Source organism: Melospiza georgiana, chromosome 6 (assembly GCF_028018845.1).
Source record: "Melospiza georgiana isolate bMelGeo1 chromosome 6, bMelGeo1.pri, whole genome shotgun sequence".
In the NCBI taxonomy this organism is placed as follows: Eukaryota; Metazoa; Chordata; class Aves; order Passeriformes; family Passerellidae; genus Melospiza; species Melospiza georgiana.
In genome coordinates, this window is record NC_080435.1 from 17,834,937 (window position 1) to 17,849,869 (window position 14,933).

At 37.2% G+C, this 14,933-nt stretch overlaps 1 protein-coding gene across 7 annotated transcripts in view; it reads left to right on the forward strand.

Moving 5' to 3' along the window:
- SOX6 (SRY-box transcription factor 6) overlaps nt 1–14,933 on the forward strand; it is a 369,483-nt gene that overhangs the window by 150,712 nt on the left and 203,838 nt on the right. For all 7 annotated transcript variants that reach the window (XM_058025836.1, XM_058025840.1, XM_058025842.1 and 4 more), the window contains exon 4: nt 4,162–4,372. In XM_058025836.1, coding sequence (XP_057881819.1) covers nt 4,162–4,372 — 211 coding nt within the window. The remainder of the gene's footprint in view (nt 1–4,161; nt 4,373–14,933) is intronic.

Genomic DNA, 14,933 nt, shown 5'->3' on the forward strand with positions numbered 1-14,933 from the left:
AAAACTGAGTTTTTCTCTTCAGGGCAGTAAGATTTTCTGGCTTAGTCATCTCTGCAACTAAGCATCTTTGCAACTTTAAGCATTTTTACCTGACACAGACAAAGATTAAGATAGAAAGTCATTGTTTGTGTTTAAGCTTTCAGATCTGTTCTTTCTTTTTGTTTAATAAGCTGTCTTCAAGTTTTATGGTTTGCCAATTTTTAGAGACCAGTCTGGAAAGGCCGCTATTGTGGTGGACAGATATCCCTGTGCAGTCCCTTTATGCATTCTGCCACAGGCATAAACAGTTCTACAATTATCCAGTATTGTTGTGTAAGTGGGAGGGTAGTTTTATAAATCTAACAAAAACCAGAGTGGGATCCTGAAGAAGCATGCCCTGTGTTAAACATTTTATCCCTAGACTAAATGTTTGCTATTTATCTGATTGTATTTTCCATATTTCTCCCCACCTTAACTGGAAATCAGTGAAATCGGTGAGAGTGGCACACCATGAAAAGTGTACCTTTCAAAGGGAAATGCCATGTGTTGAAGACATTATTTCAAGTTTAGACTTAAAGTACCATTTTTACACAAATACATGAATTTTAAACTTGACAACCCAGGGTATGTCCCTTGTCTAGTGTATTATGGAGCCACTGGATCAATTTGGGCACCAGATTGTGTCCACATGCATTAAATGGATATTCACATTAGTCGTATTTAATTATTAATTTTCTTATTTTTATCTGTGATGCTGAGAAAAGTTGACTTGCATAGAAAATTTTCTTCAGTGCTGATGGATTTCTCATTTGGATTTTGCAAAGTGAAAACATTTGGGTTGATCTTGGCTAGGTACTTTACTTGCATTTACTTCCTCTTCCATGATCTTGGAAAATACATGAAAAAAACCCTAAATAGCATCCTTTCTTTTCTCTCTTCGAATCAAACAAAGAGGGAATTCCTCATTCTGTAAAAGGTGGTTTCAAAAAACTCATTAAGGATAAGAGATGTTTTTTTTATTGAATTGTTCCATATTCATGTTCAAAAGGACCAGGTTCTCCTTTCCTAACCATGAATTCGTGGGCTTGTTCTAATTTAGGAAGCATGGTGGTTCTTTTCCATCTGAGCTCCAGACTTTCTAGGGAAAGTGCTTTATGCATTAGAGCAAGAGGACCAAGAAACCATTTGCAGAGGTGATATCCCTCTTGTTTCAGACAGCACACACAATCCACTAGACTTTTCAGAGGATACCTGGATGTATTAGGAGGGTCTCTGTCTGCTGCTCATGAGTGTCAATGCAAATTAATTTTTGATAGCCAGGTCTGCATCTGATGTATGCGATACTTGCACTTTTGGTCTTGCAGTGGGTGAGGTGCTGGGACAAGCCTGACATGCCACGACAAGTGGTCTGCAAAAGGTTGTAAGGTCCATCATGGAAATTAAAATCCTTGATAAATTTACTACATTTACTTCATTTTCAAGAAGCTGAATGCTGCAGTAGCAACTTCCCGTCATGTACAGTTGAGTTAATTTTGTAGAGTAAAAAATAACAGGAATATTTCCCTGGCTCCCTTGTGTTTTGGTCTGTCTGGTTAGCCATTAATGTGAGGTCGATAAAACCTGCTCTAAGTGCCCCAGGCCTAAATAGAACCAGAAATATTACAAATGTGTTTTCTGTTTTATTTTTATTCTACATTTTAATTATCCACAAACTGGCAATATAGAATAGTTCATTAATTGGACAAACCCTCATACTTGCAAAGGCAGTCATTCTGCCTCACTTCCATAAATCTGCTTCACTTGTGTGGAGTTTAAACTTGTCACATCTCCATTGTGGATATTGCAGTCTTTTGGAGAAGAAAAGGAAGGGTGAATGTGCTGCCTGATGGAGGCAGGACTAGGCGAGTCTTTCCTTACAGCAAAGGAACATTATGCTGGACCATGTATGCATCCAGACGGGGAACAGGAGAGGTTATCAGGAGGAAGAACATTCCATTATTCCTACTTACTCCACAGATTTGCCTTATCTTCTTGTTTCTGGCCCAAACAATAGATTTAGTGTTCCTTGCTGAGAGCACGAAACCCCTGGATTGAGCCTGATGGATGTGCTTCATGTACTGTAAGAGGATGTTGGTCTCTTGAGAAAAAACACCTCTAAAATTACTAAGTTGTTCTTATGCTGTCCTCCTAGGTAAAAGTGTTGAAGTATGTAGTATTAATTCTTCATTGAGGAAAGGGATTATAGAAAGTCAGGCTTTACATCTGAAAAATATTAAAGATGCTCTTTCCATCTCCATTGTAAGAAAAATTCAAAGCAGTTTTTCTTAGAAAGAGTTAGATGTATGAAACGCCTTCCATTTTGGAGGCAGCTAAATAAGTTAATCTCTGTACCGGGTCTAAGATACTGTTCTCTGTGATTGATTCTTCAGTGAATACAAACTGATGGAGTGAAAAATTAGTTAATGTTTATTTGCTAAAAATACAAAGATAAAATTTTTGTTCCATGTCACCTCTCTCTCTGTTTGTGCCTGTGAAACCTCTGTCACTCCTACTGTGTTGATGAGGGGCTGCTACCAGTGGGATGAGATATAGTGTCTTCTGATTTCCTGTCTTAGAGAATAAATACATTTGCAACATCCCTAGCAAATGCTGCCTCCTTCTCCAGTGCTGGTGGCAGTGCTGTGCTGGTCACAGACCGCTGTGCTTGAGGATGATGTGTCACCACCTCCTCCTGCACAGTCCCCAGCCCTGAGTCACCCAGCTTGCTCCTCGTTGGTCTTGCTCCTCCTGTTACATTGCACAGCTACTTTGCTCCAGACTGAGGCAAAGATTTGTGTCTTGTGGTGTAGCTGATAGTTAATGCTTTCTAGCCTTTCTTCAGTGCTCTGAAGATTGGTATTTTCAGCTCATAATGTAGCAGGAGTATTATTGTTATGGGGAACACTGTGCGTTGTGAGAATGTTTCTTGACAAGACTATTAATTAGCATCTTAATATTTAAATCTATTGCCACTGTAATTGCTCTTAAATCTTAAACTAAGTATGTTTCATGGAATCTAATATACACACTGACATTTCTAGGCATACCATAAAGAAACATTAAAAAATCAATAGCTTTTTGCCCAAAATATTTAACACTCCTAGCCTGTAATTATTAAAAATTAAAATAGAAGAGTAATTTTGGAAAGGAAAGTGTGTGAGAAATTCTTGTGGCTGAGTTTTTGAGGACAAATCCAAGAACAACTTCTCTTTTTAGCTGAAATTGTGAAAACAGAGATGCAGTGAATGTTGCAAGCATGACTGGGAGAATGACAAGTCTGAGCCAGAGAAGATCAGGAAGGGCTTCACTGATGGGTGATATCACAAAATGGAGGAGAGCTGTCATTACTCATTGCTTTTTGATACCTTTTTTTAAAATAATTTTTGCTCAAATAAGCATTATCTATTGATAAGGGAGATGGATGCTTTTTACTTCTATGTTTTTGACTGTATAACACCTGATACACGTGGTCTTGGTACCTGTGTATTGGCATACCTTGTGTTGCCATAACTTCATTTCCTTGCTCATTCTTGCCTATGTTGGCCTGAAAATAAGATCTCCTTTGTTTATTAGAAGCATTGTAACATTCACTCTTTAAGAAAATTTTAATTTAAAGGGCAGTGAATGTGCGTGGATACATGCCATTAACCTTACTTAATTGTGAAGTAGATTCTTTCCTCCTTGATCATTGTTGGCCTAACACTTTCTCTAGCTTTAAAGTTATGCTGTTTTCCATTAGCTGAGGATTTATCCAGGAATAATTTGTCCTTGCTTGTACTTTCTTCCTTACAGCTATGTATATTGTCCTTACTTAAGGAACTAAAGAAAACCGTAAAAGCCTAACACATCCATTGTTAAAAAGGGTTGAAATGCCTTTTTACTGACGAGGGACATCCTTGATGAAGATTACCTCAGGCATGAAGTATGAATGTTAGAAACATGGAGAGCGCTGGGCTTGGGGACAAAAGTGCCTATGTAAAGCACTGAAACAAAAAAATTAAAATAATAACACTCAGTTTATAAACTGAAGGATAGATGTGGGTTTGTTGTTATTGCAAATAATGCTATCAGCTTTTGCCTGCCTGAGATCCTTCTGCCACGAGAGAAGAGCTCATGTTTTGACTTTGCTTTTTTTCTTTGCAGGAGTCAGAGAGTAATAAGTTATGTTCCCTATATTCCTTCCGAAATACCTCTACCTCACCAAACAAGCCCGACGAAGGAGGTCGCGACCGCAGCGAGCTAATGACCAGTGTTAACTTCGGGACGCCCGAGCGCCGCAAGGGAAGCCTAGCAGATGTGGTGGACACACTGAAGCAGAAGAAACTAGAAGAAATGACCAGGACTGAGCAAGAAGGTATGTGCTGGATAAGATTGATGCAGTTTCCCCACCCCCCAGTCCGTTAGTTTTTATGGCATAAAGGATGTGTTGGGTATCGAGGGCTGTAAAACTGCATAATTGGCAAAGGCTAGGATAAAGTTATTCACAGGTCTCCATGGCAATGGTAGTTTGAGATCCATTAGGGATTTTAGACAAATATGCCAGTTTTTAAAAACTTTTAAAACTGTCTTGGTTGTGAGTCAAAGCAAGAATGTTGGATTTGGTCAAAACTCAACTCTTACTTGAAAGGTTATGATGAATTCTTAACTGGCTGTGGACTTGTGAGGGATATTCTTCAGTTGTATTTGTTCTCTTTCTTTTAAAAGACAAATGTTTATTTTTAACAATAAGAATGAATAAAACATGAGCTGGTTTGTTTTGCCTTAAAAATTCTCATCTTTCATCACTTTAATAACCCAGCATCTGTAACTAGGAGGATGGGAAACATTTTAAGTGTAAAAGTACATAGTTCTGACCTATATAGCTAGAATTACAGGGGAAGAAATACCTTTTTTTTTTTTTCTCCAGTCTCTTCAGATATTGTTACAAGTATTAAAACAGAGATAAAAATGAGGACAAATGTTTGAGTGCTAAGGCAGTTTATGTAGACAGTCCTTATTCAGATACTTTCATTGACTTTGCAAAGATTTTGGGCCATGGTAGGAAACAAACAGAATTGGAGAGTGAGTTTATCAGTGTATGTGTGCACACAGGGGCCATCGTGACAATTTCTGCCATTGGTAAGTAGAATGAAGGCTTACTTGGTTCTGCAACAATAACTTTTAATCTGTGAGCTCATACATGGGTTTGAATCAGTGAAGTTGTGAGAGCAGGAGGCTCTGAAATAGAAAAACAGGTGCGGAGGCATCTGTGTGGATTCTCTTAGATATTTTCCCAGTTCAGTTTTGTGGCATTAAAAATAACCCAGGAAGAATATTTATAATGTAGTAGAGCCAAAAGACAGTAGATTCTTTTCTTCTTTTTTTCTTTGAAATAGGAATGAGCTCAGAATTATTTTACCTCCTCAATTTCGTTATATGGTCACAGTGCACTTCAAACATTGCACTTTAAGTTCCCTTGGCCTCATGTAGCAATGAATATTTCAATTAAAATTGAAGCTGATACAATAATATATTTAAATATGGGATAAAATCATGTAGTGATGGAAGTAGGCTTCCAAATTTCTTGGCATAATTGTTAAATGCCAGTGTGTTCTATAGGTGTCCTTTCTGAAGCTGGTGAAACATCTCTAAAGAGAGAGTGTCCCAGATTCTTTACTACCATCTGTCTGTTTTCAGCTGTAAAGATCACTCTTTTAAAAATTGCTTTCTTAGATTTGGTGGCTAGGCTAGGAAAACTATTTTAAAGATTACTTTGGCAAAGTTGTTTTCTGCAGTCGGTAGCAGTCGTTCGACACCCCATGCTAATCAAAGGTCTTGGCTCGTACTTTGCTGCGGGAGTGCTCGCGTTGCTGTTGATTATATTGACACCACAGCTAAGGCTTTTCCAGGAGTGTACTGGATGGTGTGCTAATAAAAATGTGCATCAAAAAAGTTTAAACATAGTATCTGTCTGTAGGGATTTGAGCGTTTCATAGCTTATTTTTGTATGGGTTCTCGAGAATTTTCTGCGCTTCCCCTGTATTGGTATACACTGGTTGTTCTAAGAGTGCAGAGCAGAGAGATCCCTCTGTCTGAGTCAGAGCCTTCCACACGATGTGTTCTCATCAGCTGAAATAAAGGTCATTTTTGATCCATAAAATAATCTTGCCTTTTATGGACCACATTATAATGGAAAGCTATTCTAAAGTCTGCCTGCAAGTTCAAAGGTATTTGACTGTATCTTTGTGTTTAGATTAGGTTTAGATTAGATAATAGGAGACAATTCTTTGCTGTGAGGGTGGTGAGACTCTTGGCACAGGTTGCCCAGAGAAGCTGTGGACACCCCTCCCTGGAAGTGTTTAAGGTCAGGTTGGATGGAGCTCTGAGCAACCTGGTCTGATGCAAAGTGTCTCTGCCTCATCACTGGGGCTGGAATTAGATGATCTTTAAGATCTCTTCCAAGCCAGGCCATTCTGTGGTAACTTTATAGTTCTTCATTAAGTTATTTTCCATTCATCCACCAGTTTCTGCAGGAAAAAAAGTTACTTATGCTTTACAGAAAATAATTAATGAACATCTGACTGGTACCATTTAAACTAATGCAGAAAAATAATGAATAGAAAGATTGGAAATTCTTCAGGATGTTACACTTAGGAAGTTCAGTGTTTCTAAACTTCTGTGTAGGCCAGGAATATCAAAATTCTTAGAACAGATTTGAATACCCAATTCAGTATTCAGAGGTTTCTCTGAATTTAAAAGAAGTACTCTCCGTACTTGTTTGATTAAAATAAAATGAAATGTTAAAAATAATTACTATTTTAAGATTGAACTTTGTTTTAGCTTTGTGCAGTCAGTTGGAGAAATGAGGTCTGAGATTATGAAATTGTTTTGCCATCTTACAGTGTCTTTAGAACAACCTAATAATAGCCTGATCATACACTTACCATACATGATGCTCTTTAACATCTATCCTTTGAAATATGTTTCTATGCAGTTCTTTTCTTAAAATAATATGCAACTAACGCAATTGAGGAGCTCTTTGTGTACTAAGTCCTGCCATGGCACAAAATTGCTTACCCAAATGGAAAAATACCTGCTGTTTTTTTTAAAAATAGAGAGAATAACATAATGGGCTTAATGAATGAAATGGAGAAAAGATGTGTTTTTACTGTATATTGTGGTGCGGGGGTTTTAGTCCAGCATATCTCCTTTAAAAGAGTGTAATAGTTCATGTTAGCCTCATTTATAGGGATGACCTTGACCACTGATGTAGCTGTGGGATTTGGGCTAACACACAGTCATATGTCAGGTTAATTGTAGAGTTAAGTGTGGAGTAAAGAACTCAAGAATTCCAGTCACAGATCTAACCCCCATGCCAACACAGCGAAAAGTCTCTTTTAATATTGTTATAGAGTAACTTTCTGGTCCATCTATATCATCTGAATTTGAGAAATACAGGTTTTTGGGGTCAAACACTTAAATACTTTGTGCCATGCACTCAGATATTAGGTGTCTGCTATGCTTGTATATACTCCTTGTTGTCTTTGTTGTACCTCATAACACTGGAAAAGAAATATATACTGGGAGACTTTATCGTGTCTGAATAGATATATTTAATCAGAGTCCTTTGGCTCCTGAAAATAAGTTGTCTAATGAGAATTTCATCTGAGCAGCTGTGACTGAGGAGGTCAACAGGCATTGCCTAAGAGAATATGGCCCAGCTGGTTAAATCTGGTTGTTGTAGTGATTTAAATGGTCAAGTGCTGCTTGTAATCCAGGACCGTCTGTTGGTAAAGGGAAGAGTGAGTGCTTCAGCATAATGTACAGCTGTTTTAATCTCTCTTTAATAATAGTGCTTCAGCCAGTGTCATGTCTTGTGCATGGTGTGGGAACACGGCTGCCTCACACAGCAATATACCTTAGGTATGTTTTTAGCTTTATGTGCAGTCTGAACACAGATTACCAACATTACAGGATAAAAACCATATTTTTTGACTTTGTGGTCCAGTATTTGCAGTTTTTGTACAGAAAGGCGGTCCTGTGTCTTCATTTGTAATGATTTGCAAATGAGAAAACTGATGAGAAAATTGAAAAAGAAAAGAATGCTGCAAATATTTGGAGTTAATTTGAGTATGTAAAGACTTTGCTGACATGTGTTCTCATAAGATAGAAGAGGTCAGAAATGAACAGGTGTCTAATTTAATCAACAACATTAGACTCTAGGGCCTCTTGGATAACTTGGGTATATTCATCTTAGTTATTCTATGAGTTGAAGGATTGTTTTACTGGCCTTTTTCTTTGGAAGTATCCTGCAGTACAATCAAGTATTAAGGCTCTTCACTGCTCAAAATGAAGAATTTCTGTTAGACAGTATGGTCTAACTGCTTCTCTCCTTTTCTATCCCCTTCAAGTAAAAAACTTTTCGAATATTGCTTATGTTACTTTTGTGAGGCAGATTTACAGCCTGGGCTCCCCAAATTCTATGCTGAGAATTGGCTCCCAGACAACTATCCTACTGTAGCTCATCATAAGCCTCTCGGAGCAATAATTAGTAATACACATCTTGTCTGTAGCGAGGAGAGCAGATTTCTCCCTTTCAGATCTGGAATGCTAGGTTGGCAGGTCAGCTGGCACTTCTGAGCTGGAAACTGGGCATGTCATTTCTGCTAAGTGCTAAGCCCTCATTACTCAGGGCCTGGATTCCTAATTCACTTTTGACCTTGATTCAGAGCAATGTATACAGTATCATTTTTCAACCAAGCTCAGTTCACAATTCTAGCACGAGCTTTTTATGAAGTGCCTCCCATTCTTGTTTCCTCCTTGAAGACCATAGTTGAACATTCAGAGATCAAAGATTTCTATGTATGCATGGTGGAATAATGAACATCTATATAAAGAGTAGTATATTCATAAATTTCCATCTATTCTCTGTCATGTGCACCTGTTTGTACTTTCTCTCTATGGGGGGATATATGGGTGGATATTTAAATTAAAAATTAAGGGTTCACATGTATTATTAATTCTGTATGCAGTAGGAAAAATCTTACTCCGTAGAGGTGGTTTTTCTGATTTTTTGTTATTTTTTTTCTCCAGCTTCATGAGTTAATAATAACTGAACACTTTATGTTATACTGACTTAAAATAGATTAACAATTCCCCTATAAAGCTTTCTATCATTCTAATAATTATATTGGAATATAATATAAGTATATTGAAGTATTGCACACACAAATCCATAAATTTCCTGCTTATTCATTGGGAAGTAAAGAAACTTAAACTTTCACATACCATGTTTTATAAGTGGACATTGGCAAACAATTTGGGTTGCCATTGTTTTATTTGTTTATTTATTAGTTCTGATTGTTTCGGTTCTTTTTTATCAATCTGCCTACATTATATTGTATTAAATGAATGGGGAGTTTCCATTTTATTTTTGTGGCTTTGTTTTAAGCCTGCCACAGCTGAGAACAGAGAGAGTTCAGACATGAGCACTTGTTTTCTAGTATAGTTTTAAGCACAACCTTTGAGGACCTTACATGTCAGGAATTTTCTTTGGTGGATCAATCCTAGAGGTGAACTGCTGACCATTTGTGGTCTGTGAATATTTTAAAATGTTTTTAAAGAATTTTTGCACAGATTTAATTCAAGTTATCTGTCTTGTGGTGTGCTGGATACCCACACTTTCCACTGATGAAGGCATGATCCTTGGCTGACCCAACACACTTGGTGTTTATAGACCTCTGCTATTTCTTCTTCCTTTTTTAAATTTTTTTTTTAATGGACAAAGATATTTTGCTCAAGACTTAAAAAATGTTACTGGGTTTGGTATTAGGATTATCTAAATTAATAAAAAAAATTTCATCAAATAATGAAATTTGCAAATGGTCACAAGCATTTCTTTTTGGATATGAAAAGCTCACCTTCTTCAAATCCTTTCATCACCTTTGAAAAACCCTGCCATTATCTGCTCTGTACCATCCTCATCATGGTTCCCTTTTCTTCCTAAAAATCACTTTTACTAAGAAAATTGAGAATCAGTTATACATATGGTTAATTTAATACTTATCTCTTAATTGCTTTTTGTTGGAAGGCGTGTATAGTGGCATGTAAGAAAGGGAATTTTTCTTCTAAACTCCAGACATGCTTCCAAAATAAAAACAAAATGAGCAAATAGCCCAAATGTCCACAAAATAAATAGATGACTCAGACCAAGTTAAAAGAGAGATAGGAAGCACATTTTCCTAAATTGCTGTTTTCTTCCATTATTTACCTCCTTACCATATAATTAAATACATCTTATTATGTCTCTCTCTCTTTATTTTTTTTTAATTCCAATTATCTTGGTAAAATCGCTTGTTTACTTTTTCATTGCAATACATGATACTGTTTAAAAAAAATTCTTCTATTTATTGACACCTTATGGATCATAAAATTTCTAATGCTTCTTTTGTTGAAGTCTAAAGTGAATTCCTATGTCTTAATGTGTTAAAGTAATTTTGGGCCTTTTTTGGAACATTACCAGAAAGGAAGGGTTTTCTAGTGTTATTTTCCTGATAACTAAGAGAAGATGAACCCATTTTCCTTCTGTATTTGGTTTTTCTTTCAGAAATTCATTCCATTAATGTACTTTCATTTAATGAAATTTAGAATGCAACATACATTTAAATATTTTTTTTTTGTAAAGACAGACTCTGTGTAACTCAGTCTGTAATACTGTGTCTGGCCATTAGTATTTTGTCTCATATTTTTATTTTTCATTCTGACTGAAATGTAGGCATTTTTGATTATTCTCTTTCTTATATTCTTTAAATTTTTCAGGATAGTATTTAATGATTAAATGCCATCTCACAATTTTTATTTAAGAAACTGGCACATCTTGCCATCTTTCCATCTCATATTTGTATTTACCTGGCTGCCTGAACTACAGCCTTACCCACTGTTGTAGCATTTGAGAATCTAATCACTGCTCACAGGTTCTGTGTGGGTATAGGAATTTTTCAGCACTTTCCAGTATGTCTTATGCTACATTTGAAGACTTCACTTTCCTTGGTTTTCAAATTCTTCCATGGGACACAAATGGAGAACAGCAAAGACTTTTACATGGGTATCATGGAGAATGAGATCTACATGAATAGGTGGATAGATTACTTGGGCCATCTGCTTTGCTAGGATGTTTTCATGTCTCCTCTTAGTTCTTATTCAGGATCATCAGCAAGGAACTGGTGACTCTGATGGTAGCCTGTTGAGAACCTGTCCTGAAAAAAACACACCTTGGTTACTGTCAGACATGTAGCTTGCTGTAGGATCCATGGAATTTTATGGAGCTTCTGCTTTTCTGGAGGTTCAGTTTTCCAGTGCAGGTTGTTCTCTTTTTGAGGCTTTGAACCTGTGCATCTCTACAAAATTGTTGCTTATGCTGGTAAACAGAGTTGATCCTGATAGGGGAAGAGTCTGAAATTCAGGACTCAGTTCTGAAGATTGGTACATCCATTCTAGCCATGAAAATTCTTTATTTTTGGGGAGGTACTTGCTTTCACTGTTTTGAGATTCTTATATTACATTGAAGAAACATTTTTATTCAACCTAGAATACGTGAGATGGGTGAAATCCTTTCCATTGGAAGAATTGTGCCTTGACCCTGTTCTCATTATCCCTGAACAGGACAGATTATACTGAAAAAGGCTGAAATCTTCTCTTTACCATCATCTGCTGACCATTCCAGTCAGTTCCTCCGCAGACATGTATTTTCCAATGTCTTACCTTCAGGAATCATCTTATTTTTACTTTTTCTTTAATCCCAGTCTAACCCCTCAATTCTGACATTCTCCAGTGTTAGATATAATTTAATTTATTTTTTATTGCATGATAAATTGTCCCAATGCTTCCTTCTTATATAATTTTCTGCACTATGTTCCTCTACACTTCTGTCTCCTTTTTAGACATGGTCAGATATCTGCTATATTTGCACTATTTGTATGTTATTAGTATTGTGGAAGCATTATTAAAAAAGCATATCGTAAAAGCCAGTCTTTTCCTAGGGGCAGTAAAAAAGGCAAGATCAGTATGAATAGGTACAACTGACAATGAGCTCTGTGGTAGAGAGTATAAGTGAGTAAAGAGCTGTAAAAATATGGAGAGTTGTTTCAGTTGCATGATCTTGGCAGCAGAAAAATAAATTCAAACTTCATTGGTTTCTGATGTTCTGTGACACAAACAACGTTATGATCATGCATTAAAATGGCAATTGAAATACATTTTGTAGTCATCAGGTTAATAGTGGGGACTAGACTGTGATACTTTCCTTCCTAAAATTTGCTAATGTAAATAAATATAAGGATTCAAGGGAAAAAATTGGGCTTGAACATGGCTGATCTTGTATGCCATTGTATTTTCCAAGTTCTGGAGGATGAATGGCCTCAGATTTCTTTGGTGATGGACTTTAGTTTAAGTTGTTCTTACTTGCTTTGCCATTCCTGCTGTTTTGCAACAGGGCCTAAAAGTGATTTAAGTGCTTGTGACTGGGGTAATGAATGAAAATATCTTCCCAGCACTGAGAGTATTGCATTAGACTGAATAGTCACCTTACTTGTAAAAGCACTATTAGAGAGGGGCAGCTGTAAGTAAGGATGATGATTTGTGTCCAGTGCTTATTTACTGAAAATTGTAAATGTATTATTTATTGAGAGCTCTCCAGACAGTGCTTGTCAGAATAAAAATGTCAACTCTAAGCAAAATGTTATAATACATAATAAAAATGCTAGGTAAACACTTTGGAGATACAGCTAATTAGATCTGCTTTTCTTAAAGAAATGACAGTAAAAATGCTCTGCAGCATATACATTTTAAATGCTGATATATTCCTTATTTTTCCATACAGTATTTGGTTTAGATACCTTATCATTATTTAAAAATAATTTTGACAACTTTATTTGGTTGCCACAGGAGAGACAGAGATACTTCATACCTAGCTGCATGCTCAGGCTTTCCTGTTCATCCTGTGGAGAGAGTAACTACTTTCACCTCTGTGCTTCAGTCTGAAACTCCAAGATGCCACTTTGTTTGTGAGGGAAACCTGCCTCCAGTGGAAGCAACAAACAATTGTTAAGATTAGTCTTCAGCCATGCTAATTAACCCTGAACAAATATTCCTAACAGGGAGCCTAAATCCATTCAATGCCAGTGTTGCTTTGGTGTATTATTAAATATGAGTAGGAATTGGAGAGGGAAAAAAGAAGTTGCTATTGTTTTCCTATTTAAAATATGACTTAATTTTAGTTTATTTTTTATCTAATTTTTTTCAATTCTATTTTCCATGAAATTTGCAAGGAGAAGAATTAGAGCTTAAACAATTTGGAAATCTTTCTAGAGTGTTTTACAGTGTAAGGGAGGAAATTGACTTTTGAATATATCCTTTTTTGCAAAGAACTGCTCAGTTCAGCATCATAAAATTTAGGATGCCATCATGAAACACAGCTTTCTTGTTTTGAGTGTATCAGCCAACCTGAGCAAGAGCCTTACTGTGATTATTTTAGTGGCAGTCTGTCTGTGCTGCCCTGCGCTCAGTTTGCTGTTGGTTCTGATGTCTTGAAGGCTGACCAAGAACAGAGACCAGATGGAATTAAAGAATAAAGTAGGGATTTATTAGAAGGCCTCAATGGATCCACCTTGGGCAGCACAAGAGCCCAGTCAGGGTTACACCCAAGATGAACCAAAATGGTCACAAAATGGACGACCGGTCATGGGGTCTCACTTTTATAAGTTTTGGTCCATTAGGATATTGGAGTTAATTGTCCAATTATAGCTTTAGGTGATGAAGTCCCATCCTTCTGTTTCTCTCTTCAGTCCACCGTTCTTTATGCTCTTGGGCCTGAAATTTGGATCATTTGTCCTTGGTCCCCAGCTAGAGATGGAATTATTTTGTCTACCTACTCTGTGAAGAGAGCTTACTATTCCCTAATATGAAGCTCAGAACTACACATTAAAACAGTACAGAATCTGAGAAACATAAAAGCTAAACCCCAAGGCATCATTTCCACAGAATCAGGGAACCATGGGATGGCTGAGGTGGGAAGGCACAGGGCAGGATTGCCTACAACAGGTTGTTCAGAGCCATGTCCTGTCAACTTTTGAGTATCTCCAAGTCTGTAAACTCCACAGCTTGTTCAGTGTTTGGTCACCCTTATGATAAGCAAGGATTTTCTTTTGGTTCAAGGGAATTTCCTTTTTTCTCTTTGCTCTCTTTGCCTCTGGGCCTGTAACAGGCCACCACTGGATCTGGCTTTACTCCTGCCATCAGATATTTATATATCACCCCTAGGAAGCTTCTCCTTTTCAGCCTAATCCCTCATGGTGCTCCCAGCCCCTCTTCCTGTGAGAGATGCTCCAGTTACTTGGTTGCCCTGTGGCCCATTCCTGCGCTCTCTCCAGTCCCACATCTTTCTGGTACTGGGGAGCCCAGAACTGGACACAGCGCCCTAAGAGTGGTCCAAAACATGATCTATTTTAAGGCCACTAGTTCTGTACTGTAAGACTGAGCTGTTACCTTTAAAGACAAGAGGAACTTAATTCTGATAGTCTAATGCTTCCTGAACTTCTTGCTCAAGCCCTGGCTGAGCCCTGTTCATGAGCATAATTTGAGTTTTAGCCCTGTGCCTGTGCTCTCACTTCCTTGTGCGTAGCTGATGAACACAAAGCGAAAACCAAGAATAAAAACACAATTCAGTGCTCTTAACTACATATTTCTGTGCTTCACAAGTGTATTTTGGACTGTGAGGAATCCTCCTAATTCCTATTTGTAGCCAGGTTTCTTCCTTATTTGCTCATTGGCACATTGATTTCCAAAATGCTGAAGTTGTTAATGTGTCAAAATCCACCCTCTTCTGTCCTGCTCTAGTAACATAAAGAAGTGGTGATGTTTTTGTAAAGTTCAGATTGTGA